Below are 25,811 nucleotides of genomic sequence, written 5' to 3' on the forward strand. Positions count from 1 at the left end.
TACTTTCTTCCTCTGTAATTTCTTTTATTGCTTTTGGACATGCTGTAAACAAACACAAATCTCTCTCCTCTATCACATTAGCTCGAAGGCTGCTCAGCAGTCCTCAAAGTCTTACAAAGGTCATAACATTTCTTTAATCATATCTAGTTTACTTTTCCTGTGGCTGCCAGTTTCCATGCTGTTGTCTTGAAAATAAAGTATGTGATATTAACCTTTGGATATTTGATTCACTGATATCCCCAAGAGGAAGTTGAAAGCAGACAAGATCACAGTTTGTTGATTGTATTTGGTGTTCTGAATTTATATTGTATTTAATTAATCCCAAGCTTCATGTCATCCATTAGTCACCTGAAAGGGCCAGAAATATTTTGACTTTGCAAGGCAGATGGTTGAGGAACTGGGTCTTCATGTGAAGTTTCAGAGCTTAGTCACATCTTGTGAAATGCTGACACTCCTCATTGCACTGCCAAACACCGTTTGGGTACTTCACAGTCAAATTCAAGGATGAGCGGGTCATGCCTTATGAAGTCAGGACACTTTTTCCTAAGGTCTTACTGGTAGAGACATGGAGCTGCTGGAGCAGGTCCAGCAAAGGTCTGCTAGGATGATTAAGGGTCTGGAGGATTTCTCATATGTGGAAAGGCTGAGGGGGTTGGGTCTGTTCAGCCACAGGAAGAGAAGATTAGAGGGGATCTGATCAATGTATGTATCTGAAGGGAGGGTGTCAAAAGGATGGGGGCAGACTCTTCTCAGTGGTGCCAGATGACAGAACAAGAGGCAATAGGCATAAACTAAACCACAAGAAGTTCCACCTGAACATGAGTAAGAACTTCTTTACTTGTGAAGGTACCTGATCATTGGAAGAGGTTGCCTAGGTTGCCCAGAGAGGCTGAGGAGCCATCTGGACACAGTCCTGAGTAATGTGCTCTAGGTGACCCTGCTTGAGCAGGGAGGCTGGACTACATGAACTCCAGTGGTACCTTTCAGCCTCAGCATTCTGTGATATGAAAGGCAAAGGTTTGTTTTCTTTATAATGTGAAATGTAGACCATCTAGCACCCATGTAGACATTTCATGTAGCCTAAGTCTTGGTGATACCTGTAGTCTCTCTTTTCATGACACAATCAGTTTGCTATGCTTTCTTGCCTTTGGTACCGAGGATTTAGATTTTTTTCTTAAAGTATGTAGGTTTTGAGCTGTTCCTGATGAGAGGGTGGAAAAGGAGCACTCTTCTGAAGTAGTTTTGTTAAGCCTGAAGCTACAGGGAGCAGAGATGGGTGGACTTTGCTGACCTTCCAGTCCTGTGCTGTTAGTGAGATGTTCACCTCCTGAAAAGGCAAAAGTAACTTTGTGCACCTACTAAGTTTTCAGACTAAAAACAAAGGACCATTAGGTTTCTGAGTATAAATCCTAAGACCTCAGAGGTCAAAATTTTATTATTTCATAATGTACTCAAAAGTTGAATGAAACAAACTTTCTAATAGCACTCAACTCCTCAAGCTTTTCATTCCTCCTGTGACTTTTCCTTCTCTGCACAGTTGTGTGATTTGTCCAGGCTTTCTTATGTGATTTTGCCTCCTCTCTCCTTTTGCCTTCACTTGCCTGAATCTGGTGCTCCCTCAGTTAAAACGTCTTCACATTCTTAGTCTCATTCTCATAGAATGGGAGTCTTTCCTATATTTTGGCATGTTCAAGTTTGACTTCTGCCAAAGTCCTCTTATATCCAGTAGAAAGAAAGAAGCCTCTCTAGGGTTCATGTCCTCTGGGATCCTTATGAGTCTAAAGTAAGTTTTGCAGCTATCAGTCATTGTGTTGGTATACTGATTTCTCTACCTACACTAAAAAGTGACAAGCTTTCGCTCAGACATTTAACTTGTCTAAAATTTGTTAGATGACCCTCACCATTATTACCTAGTTTCCATTGCCGGTTTGAATGTTTTTGTTTCCTCAAGATTTTTTAAACCCCTTTCTTCTTTCCATCTTTTCACAGTATTTTCTCTAGTAATACTGTCGTGTTTTATAATCCTATTCTCTATTTCCCCTTCAGACTTTTGCAGAAGTACTTCATCAGACTTTAAATCTCCTGACATCTCCATAAACATATGTTTGTTCTTATTCCTCCCCCTCAAAGTTCCTTTAGCTCTCCTCTATTTTAAATGTACTCTTCCAAAAATTGCTTTCACCCACATAAGTTCTCCATACTCCATTTCTTTCCTAGCTGCTCTGCAGAAGAAAATGACAGCTGAGAAGCAGAGGTGTCTTGGATAATGTCTTCTTTCTTGCTTTTATGCCAGCTAAAATACAATCAAGGAGTGTTTAGCCTGTTTTCACTGCTGTGCTTTCCTCCTCCCCATTCCCCCTCCCCAGCATCCTACAACCAAGCTCCATTGACTTTCTTGCTGCAGGTGGTTGGGTGCCCTGAAGGCCAAAACCATGGATCTAACCCATGAAGAGCAGATGTGTGTATTGGCCTGCAGTAAATATCCTAAAACTCCTAGAAATCCTTTCCCTTTACTCAGAAACAGCTCTTTCATACTACTGTCATTAACATTTTCCTCCTGCAGTGGTGTATTATTGTTCAGTATATCTGACACAAAAAAATAAAGTCTTTATTAGAGAGGGAGTAAGCAGGGAAAAAATACACATTCCATCCAGCAAATCTGCTCTATTACCATATGTTCTTACTCAGCAGCTTCTTTTCCTGACTTTAAACACCATTGTAGTTGTAGTTGTAGTGGTAGTGGTAGTAGCAGCAGCAGCAGCAGCAGCACCTGCCTCTCCTAGGCTTCCCATGAGTGCTCTTAATCAGTTCTGCCTTACCCTTTCTCATCCCAGCTGCACTTAGCTTGCTGCTGGAAAACGAGGGGGAAGGTGTAGCATTTCTTTCTTATTTCTCATCTCCCTTACATGGGTTTTACTTGTATCAAACTCTCACCTTGTTGTAATAGGGGAGTGAAAAGTCATTGTGAAAGGATCAGATCTTAAACAAATTTCTTCTTTAAATTCTGGTTACCAGACCCTGGCCTCGTGGTGTTCCATGTCACTGAAGTTGAGGGTTGTAGTAATTTAATTGTAACATACTCTTTTTACCAACTTGGTCAATAAATGAATGATATAAAGGGTCAAGGTTTACAAACTAGTGAACTCTGCTCTTGGATACTGTTGTTGTCCTACTTGCTTTTCCCATTGAAAAGTAATTGCTTTGAGCACCAGAAATGATTACAGAAGATTACACCTTCTAAAGCAGCCTCAGCATCTCGTTGTGAGGAAGAACACAGTCTGTAAAACGTTACATGCCTTGCCCAGCAATTACTCTGTTGTAGCTAATTTCAGAAAGCATAAATTGCCCATTATTTCTGAAGAGGTAGTTTTTTTTTTGACAAGCAGTACTGAAAATGGATGCTTTTGCAACAGATTTTCATATAGCTTCAACATAGTAGTACAAATCCGAAATGAAATATCTTGTTTCCGCTTCTCACATTCTTTTTTAGAATTGAAAATTTAATTATTTTATGGTAAAATTAATTGATGAACAAAGTCTAGTAAACCATTGTAACTGGCAAAAATATAAATTTTCATTTTTGCATATTAAAAATATTTCACTTTGAAAATGTGAAACGACATATTGCCATAGGTCAAACAATTCAATGCACAATATAATATATTAATTTGTTGCTTTTTTTTCCCATGCCAATATCACTAAATAGCATTGATATGATCTTCTGTGGCCACTCATTACTAGACATTGTCTCTCATGTGGCAATATATTCTTATTTCTAGTTACATTTTTGTGGCGTACAGCATGAAATACCTCCTTCCAGTGAAAAAAAAAAAACCCAATCTGTTTTGGAGAATAGCTGCATAAAGAACTTCAGCTGCAGCTGAGAGCCTGTAGCAATTTGGGAGAGCACAGGTGTTCGTTGAAGTGACCCCCAGCTGTAAAATGTAGAGTTCAGGTGAACTGAAATTAATGCTTTGATTTAAAGAATAGTGAAGTACTTAATTTTGGTAGATAATTTTAGAAAAATATTTTTCAGCATTTCTGTATCACTTTTTTTTCCCCCATAGCTGCTTCTTTCATGGAAGAATTGAATATTTTGACTTTTCTGCACAATCTGAATTTTGTACCCCATAAAATTCCAGGTTTTAAATTGATATATAATTCAGTAACCTCCTGTGAATATTTTAGAGGTAGGAGTTATGTTGGAAGCACTATCTTGAGGAAAATGGTGCATACATCTGTCCATGTAAGCCTCAATATCATGTATTATTAATGCAATGTAATTTTAAGAAACTTGATTAGATTATGCAAAAAAAGTCCCTTAAATTATTACAACCAACATAATTGAGATTGGATGAAGTGGTTGTAATACTGTATTGAAATATATAGTATTCTGCCCTCTTGCATGCTAACATGAGGATGGAAAGAAGAAGGAGTTTCTCTTACTGTCTACCACATGCTGCTCCTATTTGTACTGCTGTGACTGGCTCTCAGAATCCGTGTTCCACAGCGAAATACATCAGACTTGGGATTTGTGGGGTATGTTCAGCCACACACACTAAGAAACTGCAAGGCAGGCTAATTACATTCATTACTGTTTTCTTCTTAGACTCCATCTGAGGCGGTCTGACCTCAGGGCTTGTGGCAAAACAGGAGTTTGAGAGTATGGTAGATTATTTGCTAGCTATGCTCATTTAGATAAGAGGTTCCATTGAATCTTTCTGGATAAAGTAGAACAGTTATGATGACATTTTTTTACAATGGAAAAGGGTCGGTCTGCCATTCATGGAATATTAAAAGGGAAAGACAATCAGTCAATTTCAAAAATAGGTATATTTGAACAGTGAAACGACAGAGCACAGTCAGATACAGAATACCTGGAGAACAAGAAAATTAAATTGCAGCTTTATCTAAAGGACCACTGTGTTAACACTGGAAAAAAGCAGTGTGTGAAATTAATTTAGAAATAGGAAATTCTAGGGTGGATGAATATCGTAGCAGTCAAGTACAACAGGAGCAAACAGCTTGGTGTTCCACACACCAAAGCCTGATCTGTTTTTTTGAACAAAATGCAATGTTTGTCCAAGACTCTCAGACTTCCCATGTAACAGGGTGGGTGTGCATAAGCTCACACCTGTATGGAACTGTGCATTTCTGTCCTGGGTTCAGCAGTAGCAGTCATTTTCTCTCCTTCTTGGTAGCTGGTGCAGTGCTGTGTTTTGACTTTCAGGCTGGGAACGGTGCTTATAGCAGCAATGTTTTTAGTTACTGCTCAAATGTTTGGTTTGTCCAAGGACTTTCTGAGCTCATGCTCTGCCAGGGAGGAGGGGAGGCCGGGAGGAAGGAGAGACAGGACACCTGACCGAAACTAGCTAAAGGGGTATTCCATACCATAGCACGTCATACCCAGGATGTAACCGGGAGTTACCCGGAAGGGCTAGTGCTCTGGGGAGGTTGGAGGAGGTATCAGTCGGTACTTGGTCAGGCAGGGTGGGGTGAGTTATGGGTCGGTGGCTGGTGAGGTGTTGTATTCTCTTCACTTGTTATTGGCTTTATCATTATTATTTGTAGTAGTAATGGCAGTAGTGATTTATGTTATACCTTAGCCATTAAACTGTGCTTATCTCAACCCATGGGGGCTACATTCTTTGGATTCTCCTTCCTCACTCCCCGGGATTTGGGGGAGCAAGGCAGGGGGAGTGAGTGCATGAGCTGTGTGTGGCTTGGTTTTAAACCACGACAATTTCCTACGTTATTGTTGAGATCATCCCATTTCTTTGATCTGTAACCCCACACTCCAACATAATAAAAGGGGAGTAGCAATGCTTGAGTCTCTAGGGTGGTGGGAGAATCAAAAGAAGTTTATTCATCTTCTCATAAAAATAAATCTACTTAAGCTCAATAGTTTTTCCATAATAGGAATTATTAGGAACTGACTGATCACCAATACTACCCACTGACATCTGGCATTTAATTTCCCAAAGACAGAGCTTTTTCATTATCATTAAAAAAAAAAAAAAAAAAAAGCTCATAGGGTAAATCATACTCCTCCAGTGCTCTATTCAATATATAATCTTCTCTGTCAGCTCCTTACATTGCAGCATCAGATGGCATGGATCTAAAACATAAGTGCCCAAACCCACAACAAGAGAGAGCCATAAGAGATACCTTCAAGTGTAGCCAGTGCCTTGTAGAATAATTCAGTTTCAAATTAATGCATAACAGCAAAAGCCGGATGGACAAAAAAATCACTAGAATTCTGTATACTGCGATGACCATGATATCCAGAACACTAACAGCAGGGAAGCTTTGATTTATCTAGTAAGATGTATTTAACAGATGCTTTTAAGAAACTGTATTTCCTGTTTATGGAAAGAAGCAGCAAAATACCTGCTGCTTTTCTCCCAGTTCCCTTATGGAAAAGGGAAGAAGCAGGCAGAACCCATAAAAGGTGACAGCTCATGTGAAGTCTGATCCTGCTGGTTTACCACTGAGGATTATTTTAATTTCCAACTGCCAATGGCATTTACTATACAAAATCACCCTTAGGTGGTATTTTTTGACTGCTAATGAGCTTTATTCCATTATTGCTGGATACTCCCAGCTCCTCTTGATTGCTGGGGACACCACAGCAGTCAAAATGCACTCCTCAAAACATGTAAATGCAGGCACATGGGTGCTGGTTCCTGTACACTGCTTGAAGTCAACTTCTAGCTAGGTTGGTTACCTGGGAAACAGCTGTCAGCACAGTGGAAAGGAATCTATTTAGTGTGGTGGATAGGTGATGGGATTTCTTTTAAAAAAAGAAATAACAAAAAACCCATCATTGCTCCATAAGTTAGCTTTTGATGTGTATCCTGAAAGAAACAGGAGATAGGGTGTGCTTTTAAAGGATTTTGACAAGTGTAAATTATTCCCCAAACTACATAGTCTGGAACTGCAGAAGTGGTTCAATTTATAGGAAGGGTCTTTTAATAAGGGAATTAAATTTCAGTAGTAGCTCAAAATTTGTTTAAAACAATACTGAAAATAATATAACTTTTGCCAGTTATTTTCAATTTGTATGCTGCAAGTATGCCATAGGAGAGATTAGTTAAGCTGTTGACAGTTTTTATCTTCAGGGTTCTTACAGAAGCATTAGTTTTTAAATCACCCCTTTAATGAAGTTAAATATTGTTGGATTTTTCAGATAGTAATTCCTAAAACTGCAGCAGATAAGGGTTAAGAATGGCTTTTCCAAAGTTGTCAGAATTAAGAATTCCTGGCTTCTGATCTGTGCTCAGATTTACTGACCTGTGTCACATCCCAAACACAAAAGCAGAAAAGATACAAAAAATCTTTGCCTTGGCACCAGTTATCGTGCATTTCTGATGACCTATTGATAATGGCACTACCGAAGCTTCAGTTATTACCTGTGCTGCTATGCAGTTTCCCTCTTTGTAGAAGGGCTTTTATGCTGCTGTTTTGCGAGAGAAGAATATCACTATATAAAATGTGTGTAAAAAGGACATGCCTGTCTATCTTCTTTAGTCATAACTTTCTGTTTTAATTGCAGCTAACATTTCAATTTGAGATGAACTCTTGAGTATCTCACCACTGATTTGTCTTTCTCGTATGACCAAGTAGGTTTCCAGAATTTCATTGCAGAGTTACTTAAGTTCCTCTTCTACCTTAACCCTAGCTTCCTTAAGGTTGCCAGAGGATTTAAGTACCCGTCTTCCATTGACGTACAATGGGCACGTGACACCATAGGTATCAGACTCCATAGAAAAATCCAGTCTCCTGCCTTTTCCTCTGTCCCACATCACATGTCCCTGTCAGTGCTAGTGCTTATAAAGAGATCAAGGATCTGATCCTCCTGAAAGAAAATTCAGCAGAAGATAATAGAAAAGAAAGAAGAAAAAACAGTTTTTCATTCAGGTCCTTGATTTGGAAAGCTGTGTCACTTCACGAGTGCTTTGTGGCCCAAAGGTTGGGACAGGAGCGCTCAGCTGTGGAGGGCAGAACTTCTCCACAGCAGCAAGTACTTGCATCAGTTCAAACCAAGCATGAAACACACTACAGTTGTTTTAGACTCTTTTGAGAATCATAGCCTAAGAATGTCATGAAGTTATTTTACAACAATAATATCATAGCCATTTAATTTAATCCTCTAACTAAAGAGTTAAGAAATTACTCTTTCCAGGTGTTATCAATAGTGATATTCAAGTTAACTGATGTGATGAGCATCATGTCAGTTAGCTGATAGGTGTTCACATAAAGGCAAACATAGTACAAATGTATTAAAATGCAGGAAGAGTTTCAGATATTGTGTAATGTGTGTTTGTGTAAAAGTGACAAAATTGAACATGGAACAGCTTTGAGCTATTCAACAAAAAGGAAGTCCCCTAAGAGTTTCCAGAGTAAAAGCAAATAACACGTTTGTACTGCCACATATGAAATTATGATTTTTTTTGGAACTGTCTTTTGGAAAACTCCATTTTATCTGCTTAGTCCATCAACTAGAAAATTGTCGTCTCAATTACCCATGTATCCTTGTTTCAAGATGTAATATTTCCCAAGCTTCCAATACTAGGAAAGGTATCATATACCATTAGTCTGGAACACCATTGCTCCATAATGCTCCGTTTCCATTATTAGTCTTGATAATCAATATCCTCTAAACCACAGTGCTTAGCTTAAGTTAAATATAATTGTCCTGTAGGAAAAATAGAAAGGAAGGAAAAATATCCTGGAAGCTATTTGAAGGCAATTGAAGTTAGCCAAGAGCAAGTGATGAGAGGAAGTGATGCTAGATGAATGTAGTTTATTTTATGAGTTTGGGATAAGCACCTTTATTTCTAGAACCATAAAATAAGCCCACCTAGAGGAACTAGGCTGTATCTATTGCTGCAGAAGGAGAAGCCTAGTTTTAGCACATGAGGTGTCTATGAGTAAAATGATGTGTCATGAAAAGGTTCCTCCACAGAGGAGAAAAAATTCACATTACTTTAAGCGTACATTTATGTTAATTAAGAACACATCTAGGGTTGGAGAGTCTTGAGAAATTGATATGACTGTACAGAATATACACTGTGTGATCACTCTTAAATATGTTGTGCCTGTAACTACATATTACTATATGCTCCACACTATACTTAGCAAGTCTGTCTGTCAGAAAGCTCTAATTGCTTTATGTGTGAGAACATTAAGCTTCAATAAATTTATATACACAGTTGTTCCATTACTGTGGAACAAGTTTTATCTCCTAATAAATTGATGTTTCTTTTTAGTGTCAACTCAAACCAAAATTTACACCCAAGAAGGTGAACCTTAACATCACATAATTAGTTCAGTGACACCAGTGGTAATAGAGGGTGCACACTGTACGTCTCTTAAACATATTGATGGAGAAAAGTTTTGACTTCTGATAATTGTTTCTTGAAAGCTTAATTGTGATTAAGAGCAGCTTTAATTGGAAAAGGAAAAAAAATCATGACCTTTAAACATACACTGCAAATGGCATGTCTGCATTTACAAGGAGTTGCACCATAACGGGAAAAAAACTAAAAGCCTTCTTTAAGATAGGGTGAGGGGGGCTGGTAGGAAAGGCATTGTGGTTCTGTATGGAGTCACATTTAGGTTAATGGAACAGAAGCTTAGACTGCCCTGGACTTTTGATTAATATTTAATTAATCTTCTGTAGAAGACTCTGATTTGAATTAAACTGGGTACTAGTAAAGGAACCAATTCACCAAAGTATTTACATAAATTTGACCTGACATTATGAGAATTTAAATTAAAATAGCCAAAGTTTTGTTTTCGGCTCATTTTATGCCTGCTGTACATTAATTTACTATCAGTAATAGAGCTGGGAAAAATGAGACCTGAATTGGGCTCTAGTAATTGAGCCGCAGCTGTAATATAAGAAGAAATGACATTTGGTTTACTTTAAATAAGTACCATGAACTAATGACTTGCATTGTTCTCTCAATGTAGGCTTTTACAGCCCTTGCAAAAGAAGCAATTACCTGTACACAGTAAGAGGAAGAATAGTTGCTTAAATGTAATCAGATAACCAGGCTTATGTCTGTCTTGGTAGACTTGGGTTCAGTCAAGAGGAGAATGAAAGGAGGATGTCTTATGTGAGTCGTGAGACTATTATTATTTATTTGTGCCAATGGCTTAAATTCATTCTATTTTGTTAAAAAAAAATCCACCAAATGGTTTTGGGGATCTGCTCATGCTTCTACATTACCTCTTACTCAAAGTAAAAATAATGCAGATGAAGGCTATTGCCTACTCTGACTTCCTTGACTCCCCTTTCCGTTCCATGTAGGGATAGTTGGAGTCAGTATTGCCTACTGCAAAGGAAGGGAGGGGCTGAAGGGGCTCTTGCAGGATTCTCCTTTTTACAGTCCTGATGGCTATTTAACATCTACTTGACCTCAACATAGGAAAATGAGTTTGTAGTTATTTCACTCACAATTTTTGTCTTTTGGTGTTTTTTTTCTCTTTTTATAGTCATGGTAAATACCATGTGGGCTAGTCAGCTCCTCTCCTAGTGAGCATCTTTGACATGGCCCTCTCCATATGTTTGGATGATAGGTAGATCCTTCAGAATTTTCCCAAGTATCATTTGTAAGGTGATTGCTGTCACTCAGGTGTTCAGACTTTAGAATTCTACTGTTACCTAATTAATCTGGTTTCTGTGCCTCCAGTATATTCCAGTGTATCACAGCTTCTTTTGCAGTTCATAGAGGTGCAGGCACTGAGCTGATCACCTACTGCATCCATTTGTTGTGCGGAAAAAGAACATTTGACAAATGTGCATGTGCTCCATTGTGCAAAAGCCAATCTGTTCTTTAACTAAAATCTTAGTTTAAGGGCTGGGTGTAGGCAATCTATGCAGTGCCTGCTGCAGATCAGTTCCTGCTATTTGAGTAGTGCTTAACGATGCAGAAATCTGGCAAAAGTAATAAAAAGTAAATAGCAAAAGGGCAGCAAAATCAGATCTTTGTGGATCCTGCTTCCTAGGGATATTTATCATTCTTTTCTTACGTAGCCTCTAATTTCTTGTTTTGGTTTCCATGAAAAGCAAATTACTGTGCAGCTCAAATGGGAAAATTCACAGGAACTGAACTTTATTTCAGCAGCATAGCAATATAAACTGCTTCCTGGAAGCCATGTCTTGCCTTAGTTAATTTTGAAAATTCCCACAGAGACTCATGGAGTTTCTGTTACCTTTTGTAGGGAAGTTGTCATTTTCAGAGAAGGCTAGTGCTTATGCAAGTGATGTGCAATGTCTTCTCTGCTGCCCTCTTTACAGGATCATGGCAGTCACACATGACAGAAAGTGAAATGTGACCTGTTACAACATAAGCTTTGAATTAAAGGCAATAATACACTATTAGATTATTTCAGAGATTAATCATAAATACTAGGGCAGTTTTGTGCTGATGTTTCATTAGTCTGTCACTTAACAGCTAATATAACAGTGTTAATAAGGATCATTGTATTGAAAATGATCATTAAAAAAATTAATTTCAATTCTTATTTTTTTAAGGTAATTGAAGGAGATACACTGAGCTTTTAACCTCAAGACGTAGAAAAAAAATAATACTTTTTTAATAAATACATTTGTTAAAAATAACATAGTCTTCTCTGTAGGCCTCTCAGTTCAGCCTACTTTATTTTTTTTTTTCTTGCTAGTAAAGAATAGCTAATGCCAGTAGAAACAAATCTATAATTTGCATTAAATGGAACTGGCTTTGCAGTGTGCTTATGTTAAGAGCCGCAGTTACTAGCTTGTAATATTTCATCTCGTCTTTTGGGAGCATGAAAGAGCATTTTGTAGGTATCAAGTGCTTTGGGTCAGCTGTGTTCATAGTTATGCAGGCTCACAGTTCTATAGCTTCATTTACATCTCTGCTGACAGGAGTTCCTCTTTACTGAACATACCCAAAATAAACTAACCTTAAAGAAGATGTGGAGAGCGTTAGAATGTCAGGGTACAACTTAGCCTTCTGTCATTTGTTTACGAATTCAATTTTTCTGTGTTGTAACAATTAATTCTTTTTACTAGAGAATAGTTACATATGAACTTTAGATTGACTTAATTAGTGTTTCCCTGGAATATATAAATTGCTGCCATCACTTGTCTCAGATATTTTGTTTTCATCTCAGTATGACTCTGTCATCCTACCAATGCCTTCAGTGTCTTAATCCTGAAATAAAAGAGAAGAGAAAATATATTAACTAATGAGTAAAAATGGCAATTTTTTGTTTTGGGGGGTTGTTTTGCATAGACATTTGTTTACTGTATAGATCAAATGCTTAGTGTGTCCTTTGACAAGTGCAGTCCATTAAGTGCTTTATTCATGAACTGGGATCAAGGGATTGTCTCAGTTCTAGCTTGCTCTCTGAAATAAGATAATACTTATCGTATTTTAGGAGACTGGGACAAAAAGAAGAAATTTTTTAATCTTGATCAGATTTGAATGGCAAAGAAATCTTATGCATTAATGTTTAAAATTAGACATTTTATCAGCAATCATTTTAGTAAATAGAACTTGGGCTGCTGTGCTGAATAAATATAATTCTTAGTACATGTAATATGTTGATTTCCCCAGAACTGCTTTTTAATTCATTATAGAGAAAGAATGAAGAACTAGTAAATAACAAAAAGAAGAAACTGAGTGATATTGCTGTAAGAAGACATGTTCAAATTGGCATGACATGTATCTTTCTCATAGCCCAGGGATAACTTACCAGATCATTTCTGTAGCAAATTGCTTCGGAATCAATCCCTGAATTTCATACTGGTAACAAGAAACTTAGGGCTCAAAATTATTCATTATTTCTTCCCCTAAAACCTTTTCAAAACTCTTGATCAGATCTTCAGGTGCCCATAAACTCTCAAGGCTCATTTGGATTCAGTGGATCTAGGCAGGTTTGTGCTAGTTAAACCTCAAGCACAGCATTGCGGTTTAGAGATCTGTACAGGAATTGGCATTGCTGTTCCTTAGTTAGAATCACATATGTAGCAATTTCCATTTCAGTGAAGCCCTATGAATTAGAAATCTCACTTTTTTAATAGCGTTAAGGAAATAATTTCTGGTTTCTATACAGGGACTCATGAAGTGAGTGCACGTCAAATGCTCCAAAGGCAGCAGACGGTTCTGGTTTGCAACAGCGTTTTCACTGCTGGGCCTCCTGCCTGAAATGTCTGAAATAGAATTACAGACCAATTTACTAAATTTATTATAATGCTGTAGAAGAAAACGCATTTTCATGGTTTTATGATCTGACTGAGGATCTGTACCATGTGACTAGTCTGTTATATTTTGTGATATCTGGCCAGTACAAGTTTGAATGGCAGTAATGCATGCTACATAACCACACTTAGCATCTTCAAAACTTTTTTTAAGCACTTGCCATTTGGACTGAAATCTCCCTAATTAAAGATGTCAGAATAAAGCAGTATCTTACACATCCAGATGAAACTAGGTAATGATGACAAAATAAAGTGGTGTCAGTTTGGATATATTTTAACATGATGTCAAAACACGTTCTCATCAAAATCCCCAGAGACACCATTACAGTGTCAAAATGAAACGTTATCAACCTACGACTACTAGAACAACAACGTGAAATAGTACTATAGTAACTTTGTAATGTAATGCCAATATCATGAAAAATAAAATTGACATACTAAGTGGAATAACTTATTATACATATTTCATTTCTTTCTGTTTACTAAAACACATATGGCAATTACTTTACTCAAGAAAAACCTTACAACATTTGCATAGCATTTGCTAAAGTAATGTGAAAGTTGAGATACAAATTAGCCATACAGAGAAAATCTTAACCACAGAAGATTGTTATTTTGCAACCCATGGCTTATCTCAGGCATGGCTATATAGGCCTATATGAGCTATATGTTTCAGAAGCTAAAAATCATAGGTTTGGGTTTTTTTTTCTCTATAAAGGAGAATTACAATCAGTAGCAAAGTGTACTCTGTAAAGAGCCATTAAAATTATTCTATAGTAAATGAGAACTGGTTGTTGTATAGACTTTATACAGGGTCTCAAAAAGCACTTCTTAAAGAAGGCTGTTGTTGACTGGTGGATATATGAATGCAAACACAGAGAGGCTGAGGGACTTTGCCAATTTCATTCTTATAAATTTTTCTGCCTCAGGATTAAACTGTTGATTTATACTACCATGCCAGTTGACCATCACTTTCTACCATGCATTCCTAGTACTACATTTTCTTGGATGATTCGGTGATTCATTTGTGGAGCCCAAGTTCCCCATATAGAATAAGATTCATCTGCCCTAATATAGATCTGTAAAGCTACCCATCTAAGCCTGAGCTTGTCCCTTTAGTCTTCTTTGTCAATAAAGAAAAGTAATAAGCTCTCAAAGGTAATTGCATCCTAAGTGATGTTCTATGAACTGTCCTCTAGAGTAACTTATTTCTCTGTATTTCCCTTAGAAAGAGTCTAGATGAGTAGTTTTAACTACACACCTGGCTTTTAGATTATTAAAATTGGTTGAGAAAAATCCCACCTTACCTTCTGGTAAATAAATTTGCTTTTCTGTTGCCTTTATCGGGCTAATTGTCTTGGTGATACTGAAGTGGTGTTACAAGTAAATTGTGTTTCTTCTGCAGCAAGAGAAATGCACTTTTTTACGCATGCGAAATCTGCACTTGGGTTGAGACTGAGCAGCCCAACAACAGTAAATATTAGAATTCAGGATTTCTAATCCAGTTTTTCAAAACATAGTGAGGCCCTCAGCAATTACTGAGCATCATGCACAGTACGTCTGAAAAACAATTCTTGAGGAAAAGACATTTACAGTGTTTCCAAGAGTAAAATTAGGTGAAATAACTAAGTAGTTACTTAAGTAGTAAAAGTTGAGTTCCAGCTGACTCACTAAATAAGAAACTGAATTTTTTGATAAAAGGTAAGTGCTGTCCTTGTCTGTGCTTGCCTGGCATTGTTTTGGGTTTTTTTTTTTTGTTTTGTTTTGGTTGGTTGTTTTTTTGTTTGTTTTGTTTTTTTATGTAAGTGTGATTTTATGATTATTTTTAAAGTTAAGCATGGTAAAACATGATTAAAACATCTATTTATTAAAATCTTAATCTTTACAATAAAATGCTGAAAGGATTTATCCATACATCAGTTGGCTTGCAAAATACCATATCACAATTTTCTTAATCTTCACGTGGAAATAATACATAATTAAAAACCCTAATTCGATTTTGTGCTAATTGGTATAAATCCTAGTGACCAACTTCTTAAGAAGGCAACAGCCATGTGAACTTAGGCACCAATTCAAGTAATCAATCTTAGCTTTGATTTTCATCTTTTCTTGGTTTAGTCATACAGGAAACTGTGTGCACAGTCACTAAAAGATTAAATACTTCACAGTAAACTCAGATTTAAAGTTTTGTTAGAGGTTGCAGATTATTTACTGCCAAAACCAGAGCAATGATTCCACATCTCTCTGTGTTTTATATAGAATTTCTGATCTACTACTGATGCCTTTAGCAGAGGGAGTCTCCCTAATTTTCAGACTTTAGAAAACATGTGAAGTTTTGACCTAGCCTTGCTTTCCATAGGCCAGTCATTTTTGTTTGGTTTTAACGGACAACTTGTCACTTTACACTTGGAAATTAGCCTATAGTTAGAATAAGATAAAATGTAAAATCAATCAAAATATTATTTGCAGATTTATAATGCAATAGTCCCACAAAAATAGTTATACTGTAATCATATTAGTGGCTGGTAAGGATGTGGGAGCCATGTGAATTTTGCATAATGTATTATCTTCTTAAATATTCAGGCATTTTAAAGAGATAACTTTGTCTATACATCACTGTTTGCCTAGCCTTGTACTGCTCGACACTGTAGTTTTATCTATACTTTAAGATGTCATTTCTAGAGAGGGTAAGTGTTCACAAGCGTCAAAAAGTTCCGTTGTGTTTTGATAGCTGCAACAACCTGGTACCTATTTCTAAGCATTTTCTGTGGTTAAAGAGAAACAAAGCAACATAAAATATTTTTGGGGTTTCCAGTATAAGTTATGTCAAGGCATTAAGCGACATCTAAATGCCTTTTAAAGAAGATGAGCAGTTTTGCATTGAAACAGATAAATTTTGCCATTTACACAGTGTAATGGTGCATTATTTGAATAAAATATGACTCAGCTTCGATGAGTCCTTCAAATCAAATGGTACAATTGAGATTTTTTTCCCCTCTTTTTTGTGTCTTTAGACTCCTTCCATGAAAAGATGAGATCTTTTTCTCCACCCTAGTGTTGTCTAGAGTCTGACTCTGAAGCAGATTCTATACTGTAAAATACAGTGTTACCACACAGCCGTAGCTGACTCGTGTAAGTGAGCTGAAGCGAGCTGGGTTGTACCTACGTAACAACATTCACACTACACATGTGGTGTTAGCTATGGACAGATGTTCCTTTTTGCAAATAGCCACCCTGCTTTAAGAACTTATTGTTCCCTAGGTGCTTGTTGCAGCCCCTCTGCTGAAGATTTCTGCCCCCACTTCTCATCCAGAGAGGAGATCAGAGGGAACTTTCCCTCGAATAGCTTCCAGCAAAGCAGCTGGATTAGCTTAAACAGAAACAAAGGCTGACATGGCCTGAAGCCCACTTGGGATCTCTCCGATGATCCCTTCTGCTGGCACAGAATTACTAGCTAGGTCCAAGAGAGGATTGCTTCCCTGTGGTCTTTGTTAAATGCCTTTGTATTACTATGCCAGGCAATCGTCATGTTGACACAAAATAGCCCATGGTGCCTAATTGTGGATGTTCATCAGACCTAACAGCACTGGAGTCATCATTGTCTGTCTGTTCCAGTTAGTACAGGAAGATACTTAGAAGGTCAGAGCCAGCTTCTCCCTGCCTGCCTTTGAAGTAATTTTGTATTTCATTTACCATAAAAAATGCAAATTTCTCCTTTGCTTGATCACCAATATTTTTGGTTTATTTTCTTTTCCCATGATTTATTAAATCTTTGTATTTGCATTTCTGCCATTTTCATACACCTTCACAAGAAATTCACAGTGAGATGTCACGTATTTTCTTTCAGGTTTCATGTGGCATTCTCTTTTTAATTTTTTTTACCCTTTACAATGGCTATAACAAGTTGTGTGTGGCTGAAAATTGGCTTGGCTTATATCTGCAAAATCTAACAGCTCCAAAGTAAGACTTAGACTGTGTGATAACCTAGTAGCTGAGTATCTGTTTTCAGATGTTTATAGCAAACCCCTAAAATCTCTGCTTTTCTTTTTAGTGGAAGAATTCTCCTGAAAAGTAAGACTGGATTTCTTTCTCCGGTGTGTAGGCTCTGACAGGCTAATAAGGAAGAGTGATGGTGGCAATAAAAAGGGTCTTGGGTACATTCTTCAGATTTCACTGGTTGTAAAATGATGGCCCTGCTACAGAATGGTCACAGAGGGACTTGAAGTGAAATCTAGTCTGGAGAGTTTGAAGAGACTGTTGCGGTTAAGTGACCTCCCTGTCGGCTCCAGCTCTCCGCATTGTTTATGGCCATTGCATCAGAAGCAAGTGCGGAATTAAGAGCATTTGAGATTACCTATTTAACCCAGAGAATAGAGATGGTTTTGATTTTTAATGATTTACTCTTTTGAAATCAGTGTGAAATGCTCAACAAATCACAATGTCAAAGTTTGGAAATTAATTGGTGGAATTGCAGAACTTCTTTGTGCATTGGGGTTGGTGATTATCACTGTGAAGGTAAACTGGGAATGACATAAAACTTCCTGATGGGCTGATTTCACATGCATACATATTGACATAAATCCTAAGGTTTAAATCCTTGTTTTGATGGAATTAATATGCTGGAGTGTGTAGGTATGTGTGCAGGTAACCTGTTACATCTTGCCTGTCACATTAAGCCAATCCCTGAATTGAGCTGCCTTTAAAACCTTCAGACTTTAAAGGATATATAATGCTCTGTCTTCATTCAGCAAATATGAAATGGCAATAGGAAGGATTTTTATAACCCTGTGAACAGTAGAAATGAGCCAAGATTGAAAGAGATCTGGGGGGGAAATTTCAGATAGGCTCTATACCCTTCATCATGCAAGAAGCTGCCCTTGTTAGAAACTTACTTTGCATGCATAATTAATTTGAGCAGCACATTCCATTTCTTACAACTAGAAGAGAAATTGAATTCAGGTGTTTGGTGAACATATGGGGGATTTACTGTGAATTTATGACCTGTGGTTTGATTGTAAAACCCCAAGATACTAGCTGATAAAACTTAATGAAGCTTGTGCAGAGAAGCTATTTTTATTTGCAGTTTTGTAATTGATACATTTTGGGGTTTTTTACACCTCTTCCTCACCTTTTGATGCCTTATTCATAATAAATTCTTTGACGCTTAAAAAAAATGAAACTAGTATTGGATAAACTTTTCTATGCCTTCTTCCAGGTTAGAACTGCACTGTGCTACATTTGTAGTCTAACTAATTTGAACTCTTCCTCTGCCAATTTTTTTCTCAGACTGATTGTAATCACGCAAAAGCTCTTTTGTATGATGTCCTATGTGGTTGCTCTTCTTTGTGTACCACATCTATATGTGTTACTATCCCTATGTTTGTGACAATTCTATTCCCTGATGTCTCAGAGAAGGACCGTATGTAGGGCACACTGGGACGAGAGGACCAGCCAAATCAGTTACACTAATTTAAGCTTGAGGACATGTATTTAGATATCAAAAAATAAACAATAGAACAAAGTAACAGAAAAAGATGAACCTGCTCTGGCAAGCTGATTGCAGGTAACAGATGGTGCGGACTCCATCCCTGCTCAGCTCACATCAACCCCACAATGTGTGGGTACAGTTACCTGTGTCACTGACAATTAACAAATCTGTTTAAAGTGAACAGACCAGAAACCCATGCATTGGAATATGGTGCTAACTTTAAACCTGGTAAAGATTATGCTTTCATTTCATTTTGTGTCCATGACTTTTTGTAGCAACTTGACAGTTTTTGCTTATCCACCCTCAAGGGCCATCTGAAACAGACAAATCCATCTGCTTGGAGTTAAGCACCGTGGCAAGAGGGTGCTTGAGTTTCAGTAAATGTAGCAGAAACCTTTATATTGGATTATCTTCACTCTCCTTTCTGTTTGGTTGTTTTCATCCTGCTCAAGCTAAGAAGGAAGGGGTCCATTTTGTAGACACTCAGGTAGTCCTGAACTTTGGCATGGATTCATTCTGCCAACTATGGCACAGCCACCAAAGGATATCATTAATTCTCAATGGGATAGAAATAAACTCTTTTTCTGCTCTTTTCTACCTGTAGTCAAAAGTAGACTCAAATTCAGCTCTTGATTTTTAGTATGAAGCGAGTAATCTGTCTAAACAGAAAGGAATTTATTTGATACAAATAGGTGATAGGTATTTGCTAGCTTGAAGTAGATAAGAACCCATCTGTGTTTTATAACTGCTATCCAGAGATCTAAGCAGCCAGTCAGGCCAGTGAGTCCCTGGCAGCTTAAATCTGTGTTAAAAGATTTGAAGGTGTAAAGAACATTGTTTACTAACCTTTTTATTATTCTAGTCATGTTGCCACTGCCTGGTGATGTTATTAAGACCGTTCTCCATGATTTTGCAGGCCAGTTTTTCTCTTTTTTTTTTTTCCCCAAAGCTCTAGTCATCCCTGTTCAGTAGCATGTTTGTATCTACTTCATCACACTGAAAATCTGTCTGTTTTGAAAGGATTACAACTCTGTACATCAGTGCATGACATCACACTGAGATGTTGCTTAATGATCTGAGACTCTGATGGCCATTGCTGTGGCTGCTTGTTTCTGGAAATATGTGACAGCTCTGGCCTATCTAAGCCTTGCTTACAGTTGCATTTTTAGTCTGTGCTGGCAACTGTGTGTTTTAAAGCAGCGCTCACAAAATAGCTGATTGTGAAATGTGCCATCTGCAGATGGAAGGCAGTGGGGTGCCAAGAAGAGATGTGATACAAGGAAGCCCAGCTGCTTTGCAACCCAAGTTAACTTTGGCCCTAAAAACCTTTCCTTGATTTTTATTTCTTTTAAGAACATTTAACAATGATAGAAAAAGATAACTTGCATCCAGTGCTAAGAGGTGCTAATTGCCTTCTATGAGTTCACAGCCATTCTGTTATTAAGTAGACATAGCGAAAGGTTGTCTGGACAAGCTGTGGTTACTGTACAGAGCTGAAATTCCAGTTTTGCTAAAAAGTTTAAAACTAGCATAGGTCAAATCTTCAATAAACTTTGCATAGATTTCAAGTTGAACTCCTTCCTTCCTGCTAGTATTCTTAGAGGTGAATTTACCTTCAGATTTTCAGTTCATTTGAATGAAAATCTCAAACAAAACATGGCTAATTAATTAAACTTGAGCACTTGCACCATACAACCACAAGAGTCAAAAGGGAGTTTAAGCAGCTGGAACACCTGCAGCCCTGATCCTAGTAGTCTGTTGATATGACCCTAATTGCCATGGATAAGTTCATCTACTAAGTCAAAATTCATTTTGCTTTAGACTGTTTAAGGACTCTTCACAGTGGATATGATTTGCTTAGATCTGTCCCAAGCGATAATGATATGACTTACACAAAGAGTTGTAGCTAAAACAACATCTCTGGCCCTGAAAAGAAATAAAGTTAGGTATGTCCTTTTGACCCCAAAATTTTATTTGTGACAGTTTTTTTATCAGGATTATTATTTTTTTCATTTTGCTCTTCTGAAACCAGTAATTGTTGTTCGGGAGTTGAATGATGTATCAAGCAGGTGTACCAAGTACTCACTGAGTGCACTGGAAGTGCTGCTGGAGACATAAAAAACATTGCAAAAAAACACGATGGTAAAATTAACTGGATGAAGAGAGGCATGAAAAGAAACAGGAGACAGTATGGTGGGCCAGGCTGGAGATGTACAAGGCTTCACTAGTGGGAAGGTTAGGGCAGCTATAATTAACTTAAAGAATCAGAGCAAGGTTGAGAGGAAAATGGAAATGAAAGGAAGTCAACCTGAGATATAGTCTAAGCCCTCAAATAATCTTTTCTTAAAAGTACCTTAGACATTCTTTAGCTGTTTCCCTTTTGTTTTTTTGTCTTCTAAATAAAAACATTTTTTTTTTTTTTTGTGATAAAACTGCTGAGTTGACTTCACTTTCTGTGTCTCACAAACATTTTGAGCACAAGGAAATCTGAGTATATACAAAAGTGTTCTATTTTTCTTTAAATTTAGCTCTTTATTTTCTGTGAAATAGTAATTTTATATATATATATCAGTTCTTTTTGCAAATTTCTAAGTTTGGGTCATGTCTCTTGCTTTTCATATAAAATAGAAATATTGTTAAAAGATTTATCTTCTCTGCCATTATAAAACCTTCTAATAACTTTTCTTAAATTAGCCTGACTTCTTTTTTCTTTTTCTTTTCTCTCTTCCTTTCGTTTTCTGGTGGGGTTTTTTTTTGTTTTGTTTGGTTTTTTGTTTGGTTGGTTTGTTTTTTTGGGGGGGAGTATGTTTTTTGGTGGGGTTTTTTGTTTTGTCATTAGAATAAGTTCTTCATAGGTCTGGATGCTGTTCATCTCTCCAGTGTAAGGATGATAATTTCATGAATTTGATGTTTGGGAATAGACATGAATTTTGACTTTCTGGCATAGACACTGCATTTGTATGCTATTCCTCTGCTGATGTACATGTTTTAATGAATAACAATCCCAAAATGTGCAGAAGTTCTCAGATCTGTAATAACCCTTCCAGTAGTCCATTTTGGGGTTAGTAGTTTCTGTTCCCTATAATGCACAGGTTTTAGTGCAGTACTTTGTGGGTTTACCTAATGGTTTTCCTTTGCTCCTCATCCCTTAGAGTTTGAAACAACTTTGATTAAGGAAGGCTGATTATTTACCTGTCATCTTCAGTACCACAAGGTGTCTATATATAGTGCTTTTCTAGTAATTTTGCAGTGAAGATCAATGGCATTTCTCTTTCAAATGTGTTCTTATACCTAAAATACAAATACTTAAAATACTTTGCTACATTTAATAGCAACTTACAGAAAACACTGTCTGTGTAGAAAGTCTTGGACTACTTATTTATTAGCTTAACAACACCAGTTTTAAAAATCAGCAGACCATTTAAAAATGTTTTGTATGTCTTGTACTGGATTGCAGTGATTGCATATAAAATGTGCAGTGTACAGCAATGCGTGGGAAAAACAAGTGGTTGTATAGTAAAGCTGTGCAGAATTTGACAATAAGGAATACATTTAAATAACATAAGCTGTTTCACAAAATTAAGTTGAATTAAGGAAGTAAAATTAGCAATACACCTATAATGAAATGGAAATTATGAAAGAGCCACAATGTTTAATTTACACCTGTTCTAAATAAAGCTTTCCTTTAACTGTGCTTTTCAAAATGGAAATTTGCATTTCCATTAAAAATAAAGTATTTCTTAAAGCTTCCGAGGAAGGGAGGTAGGAAGGAAAGAAGGAAAGAAAGAAAAGAGAGAGGGAGGGAGGGAGGGAGAAAGGAAGGGAGGAAGGGCTTCCCCAAATTCATGCTTTTTCTCTGCTCTCATCTTCAAAGACAAGGAGAAAAAAAAACAAAACCCAAAACTCAAAAACAGCCTAAAACAAACCGTAAACCTCTTAAAAAAATAGCCTTTGCTAGAACCATGCTAATTTTTCTGTTTGGCTAACAAAACACTGATAAGTTCCATTTAATGGCACTGAAAAGAGTGCTAGGTAACGTCTCAAACATCTACCTCCTCCAATCCACTGCACCTACCAGTTTCAAAAGACATGTAAACCAGTCACAAATAGATTCCAGAATCATCTCTTTTCATATGAGAGAAGATATGGGATATAAATTCACTGTGGTTTATTGTACCATGTGTCCAAGAACAGGAATCTATGGAATTGCTTTCCATTGTCTCCCTGCAGATTTCTCTTTTGAAACAAAGTAATAGCTGTCCTTCCTCATTAGGAAATAAACAATAAAATATAGGGCTTAAGAAGGCCATAATAAGAGAATAAAATGCTTCTAGTTAGACTTGATACAACATGTTTGTCAGGCTTCTTGTGATGCCCATATTAACATGCATGAAATATGGCGGGGGTTGTAGGGCTCAGATGGGAGCCGCACAGCTGGGAAAACTGCAATGATATTGATAAATATCAATTTTTCCTCCACCCTATGAAATAAGTCACTCCTGTATGTATTTCATTATGGTTTCACATAAATGTGTACTATAGAGACCTGCAACAGGAATCATGGAAAAACTGATGGGTTTGAAGAACTCAAGGCTGTGGTTGTGCTTGTACGTAGCGGTACATCCAGGACTGAGTCTTCTCCAGCCCAGCCAGTGCCCATCTGCTGCCTGGATGTGTTCCTGCCTATGGCATTGTCAAACGGATTTGGTTTTACTGGCCCCCAAGCCTTTTAGTGCTTTCAGACTGATTAGCTTATAAAAGACCTGTTAAAAACAGAGCTAAGGGATGACAGGCTTTTATTGACTGGGGAAAATAATAAAATTTTATATAGGTAGAGTCTTCAGACTTTGTAATGAATTTCATATGAATAAAGTTCTGGCAGTGCCATAGTTTACTGACTGGGAAAAAGTATCTTTCATGTTTATTCAGTAGCAGAGATCATTAGGACTTTTAACTTGTCTTTATGTTAAGTCTGATACTAGCACATCCATTCCTCTTAATTTCTAGTAGTAGCATTCACTGAAAAGAGGCACACAACATTTGATGATTTTTAGGGATAGTCTCATTCATTTTACCCTTATACCACCTGAGTCTCTTTATAAGTCAAACAGCATTAATCACCTTTAAAAGACTAAAGAACTTTGTAGTAAATGCTTGGGAATTATTTTTGCACCTGTACTCCTGCACTGTAATAGCAGTCCTGTGCTAAGAAATTACAGTCACAGATGGCAACTCCCAAGTATACTGATCTTTTTCATTCTCCCTCTTCTAGCAACAGATCAACCCCTAACAATCATGACCGGATACAGCGCCTGAGACAAGAGTTTCAGCAAGCAAAGCAAGATGAGGACGTGGAAGACAGGAGACGTACTTACAGTTTCGAGCAACCATGGGTAAGTGGACAGAGCCTCTCAAATCTGGCAAGGTTAGCTGACTCCTGCTGTTCCCAGGCTGGCTGGGAGCAGACTGATACGATCACAGGTCCTCTGCTTCCACCCTTTTGCCCTTTCTGTTATCCTAATCTTTGGTTCCTTGATGTTTTTTTCATTTTTAAACTTCTTCAGCCATCTGTCCTCTGTGCATCTAGCATTATTTCCTCAATGTTTAGACCCTTGACTCTGTGAATTATTACTTGGATTGGATTGTTTTTGCCTGAAAGGCAATATTAATTATTGTGATATTTTGGGTTTGGGTTTTTTTTGTTTTTTTTTTTAAATCAGACTAAAATACATACTAACAATAAAAAATTTACAGAAAACATGTAACTTTGTAAATAGTATTGCCTCTGAAGATAAATCACTGTGATTAGTTCTTTGCCTTGAGAGGAAGAGTTATGTATTTTCACAGTAAAAAAGGAGAGACATGCTTCACAATAGTACCCCTTCGCCACTTGTATTAGCCAAGACAGTTCTGTCTCAAGGTATGCATCCTAAATAATAATTTAAATCCAGTTCGATCTGATCTAGCAAAGTGATGCAGTTACGTAAATCCATGTGCTTACCTTGTTTAACATAACAAATGAATCTATGTTGCTTTTTAATCAGTTACATATCCTAAATTAGGATCCTTTAAATATGGGACAAATATCTCATTGTATTTTGTTTAAAATTCCACAGTAAGGACAGTGAACAATTGGCTTGCATTCCCAGAAAAGAAGGAGCTGTATGATGACAGCAGTAGAATCTCTCACAGCTTCCTCTGAAGCAGGTGTAGTTGATGGGTTATTGTTACTTAGCATTATGAAGCACATGACACCAAGGTGGAAATAGCCGAAGATCTGCATCTGTGTGTCACTGAGAACAGCCATATGCATCATAATACATATGTCATCCTTGTTTGCCTATTGTGGTGGATATAGATTTTTTTACTTCTGTTGGGTCTTTGTGTCTTTGTCAGTTTTAAACTCATTAATTTGAACCTGTGGTATTTTCGACATGCAGCATGGAGAGGAACAAAGGTAAATGTAGCCCTAAATAACCTAGCACTGTTTAACATAGTGTATCAGGATATAGGTTTCTCTTTTCCCATGTTAGAAAACCTCTAACCTTGTCTGATATTGAATTAAAAAAAAAAAACACAAAAACCCCAAATACACATATTTTTATTACTAGATATTTTCGATTTGATGTGAAGATAGTGTGATAGCTCATCACAGTTATAGTGTAACAGTTTTGGGGTGAAAGAGGGCTGGGTGTAGGAGGCATTTTCCATTAGGTATATCAACTGCTGTTTAGTTCTTCAAATTGAGAGATTTAAGCAGCATTCTTGGGAAAACTATGCATGAGAAAAACTTGCACCCTTGAAGACCTGGGAACTTAACTACTGAAGGTCATGGGCCAAATTTTTGTATATCTAAATGCCATAGCAACTTTAGACAGGCAACTTGGCTTTTATTATAGTTTCTTGTAATGGGTGAGGAGGGAATTATTTGGATGACAGGCTGATTACCTTAGGAATGGAATAATTTCCTAAATTGTGGGTCAGAACACTGACCTTTCCTTTTTCTCTTATTCAAACAAATGGAATCTCTCTGTTTACCCCACTTCTACAGATCATGCAAATGAGCTC

At 37.2% G+C, this 25,811-nt stretch overlaps 1 protein-coding gene across 1 annotated transcript in view; it reads left to right on the plus strand.

Annotated features, from left to right (window-relative positions):
* PARD3 (par-3 family cell polarity regulator) overlaps positions 1 to 25,811 on the plus strand; it is a 450,917-nt gene that overhangs the window by 410,421 nt on the left and 14,685 nt on the right. Inside the window, 1 exon segment of the mRNA XM_034070217.1 lies at positions 24,016 to 24,136. Within this exon segment, the coding sequence (XP_033926108.1) occupies positions 24,016 to 24,136 (121 nt within the window).

This window comes from Melopsittacus undulatus, chromosome 1 (genome assembly GCF_012275295.1).
Source record: "Melopsittacus undulatus isolate bMelUnd1 chromosome 1, bMelUnd1.mat.Z, whole genome shotgun sequence".
Taxonomy (NCBI): Eukaryota; Metazoa; Chordata; class Aves; order Psittaciformes; family Psittaculidae; genus Melopsittacus; species Melopsittacus undulatus.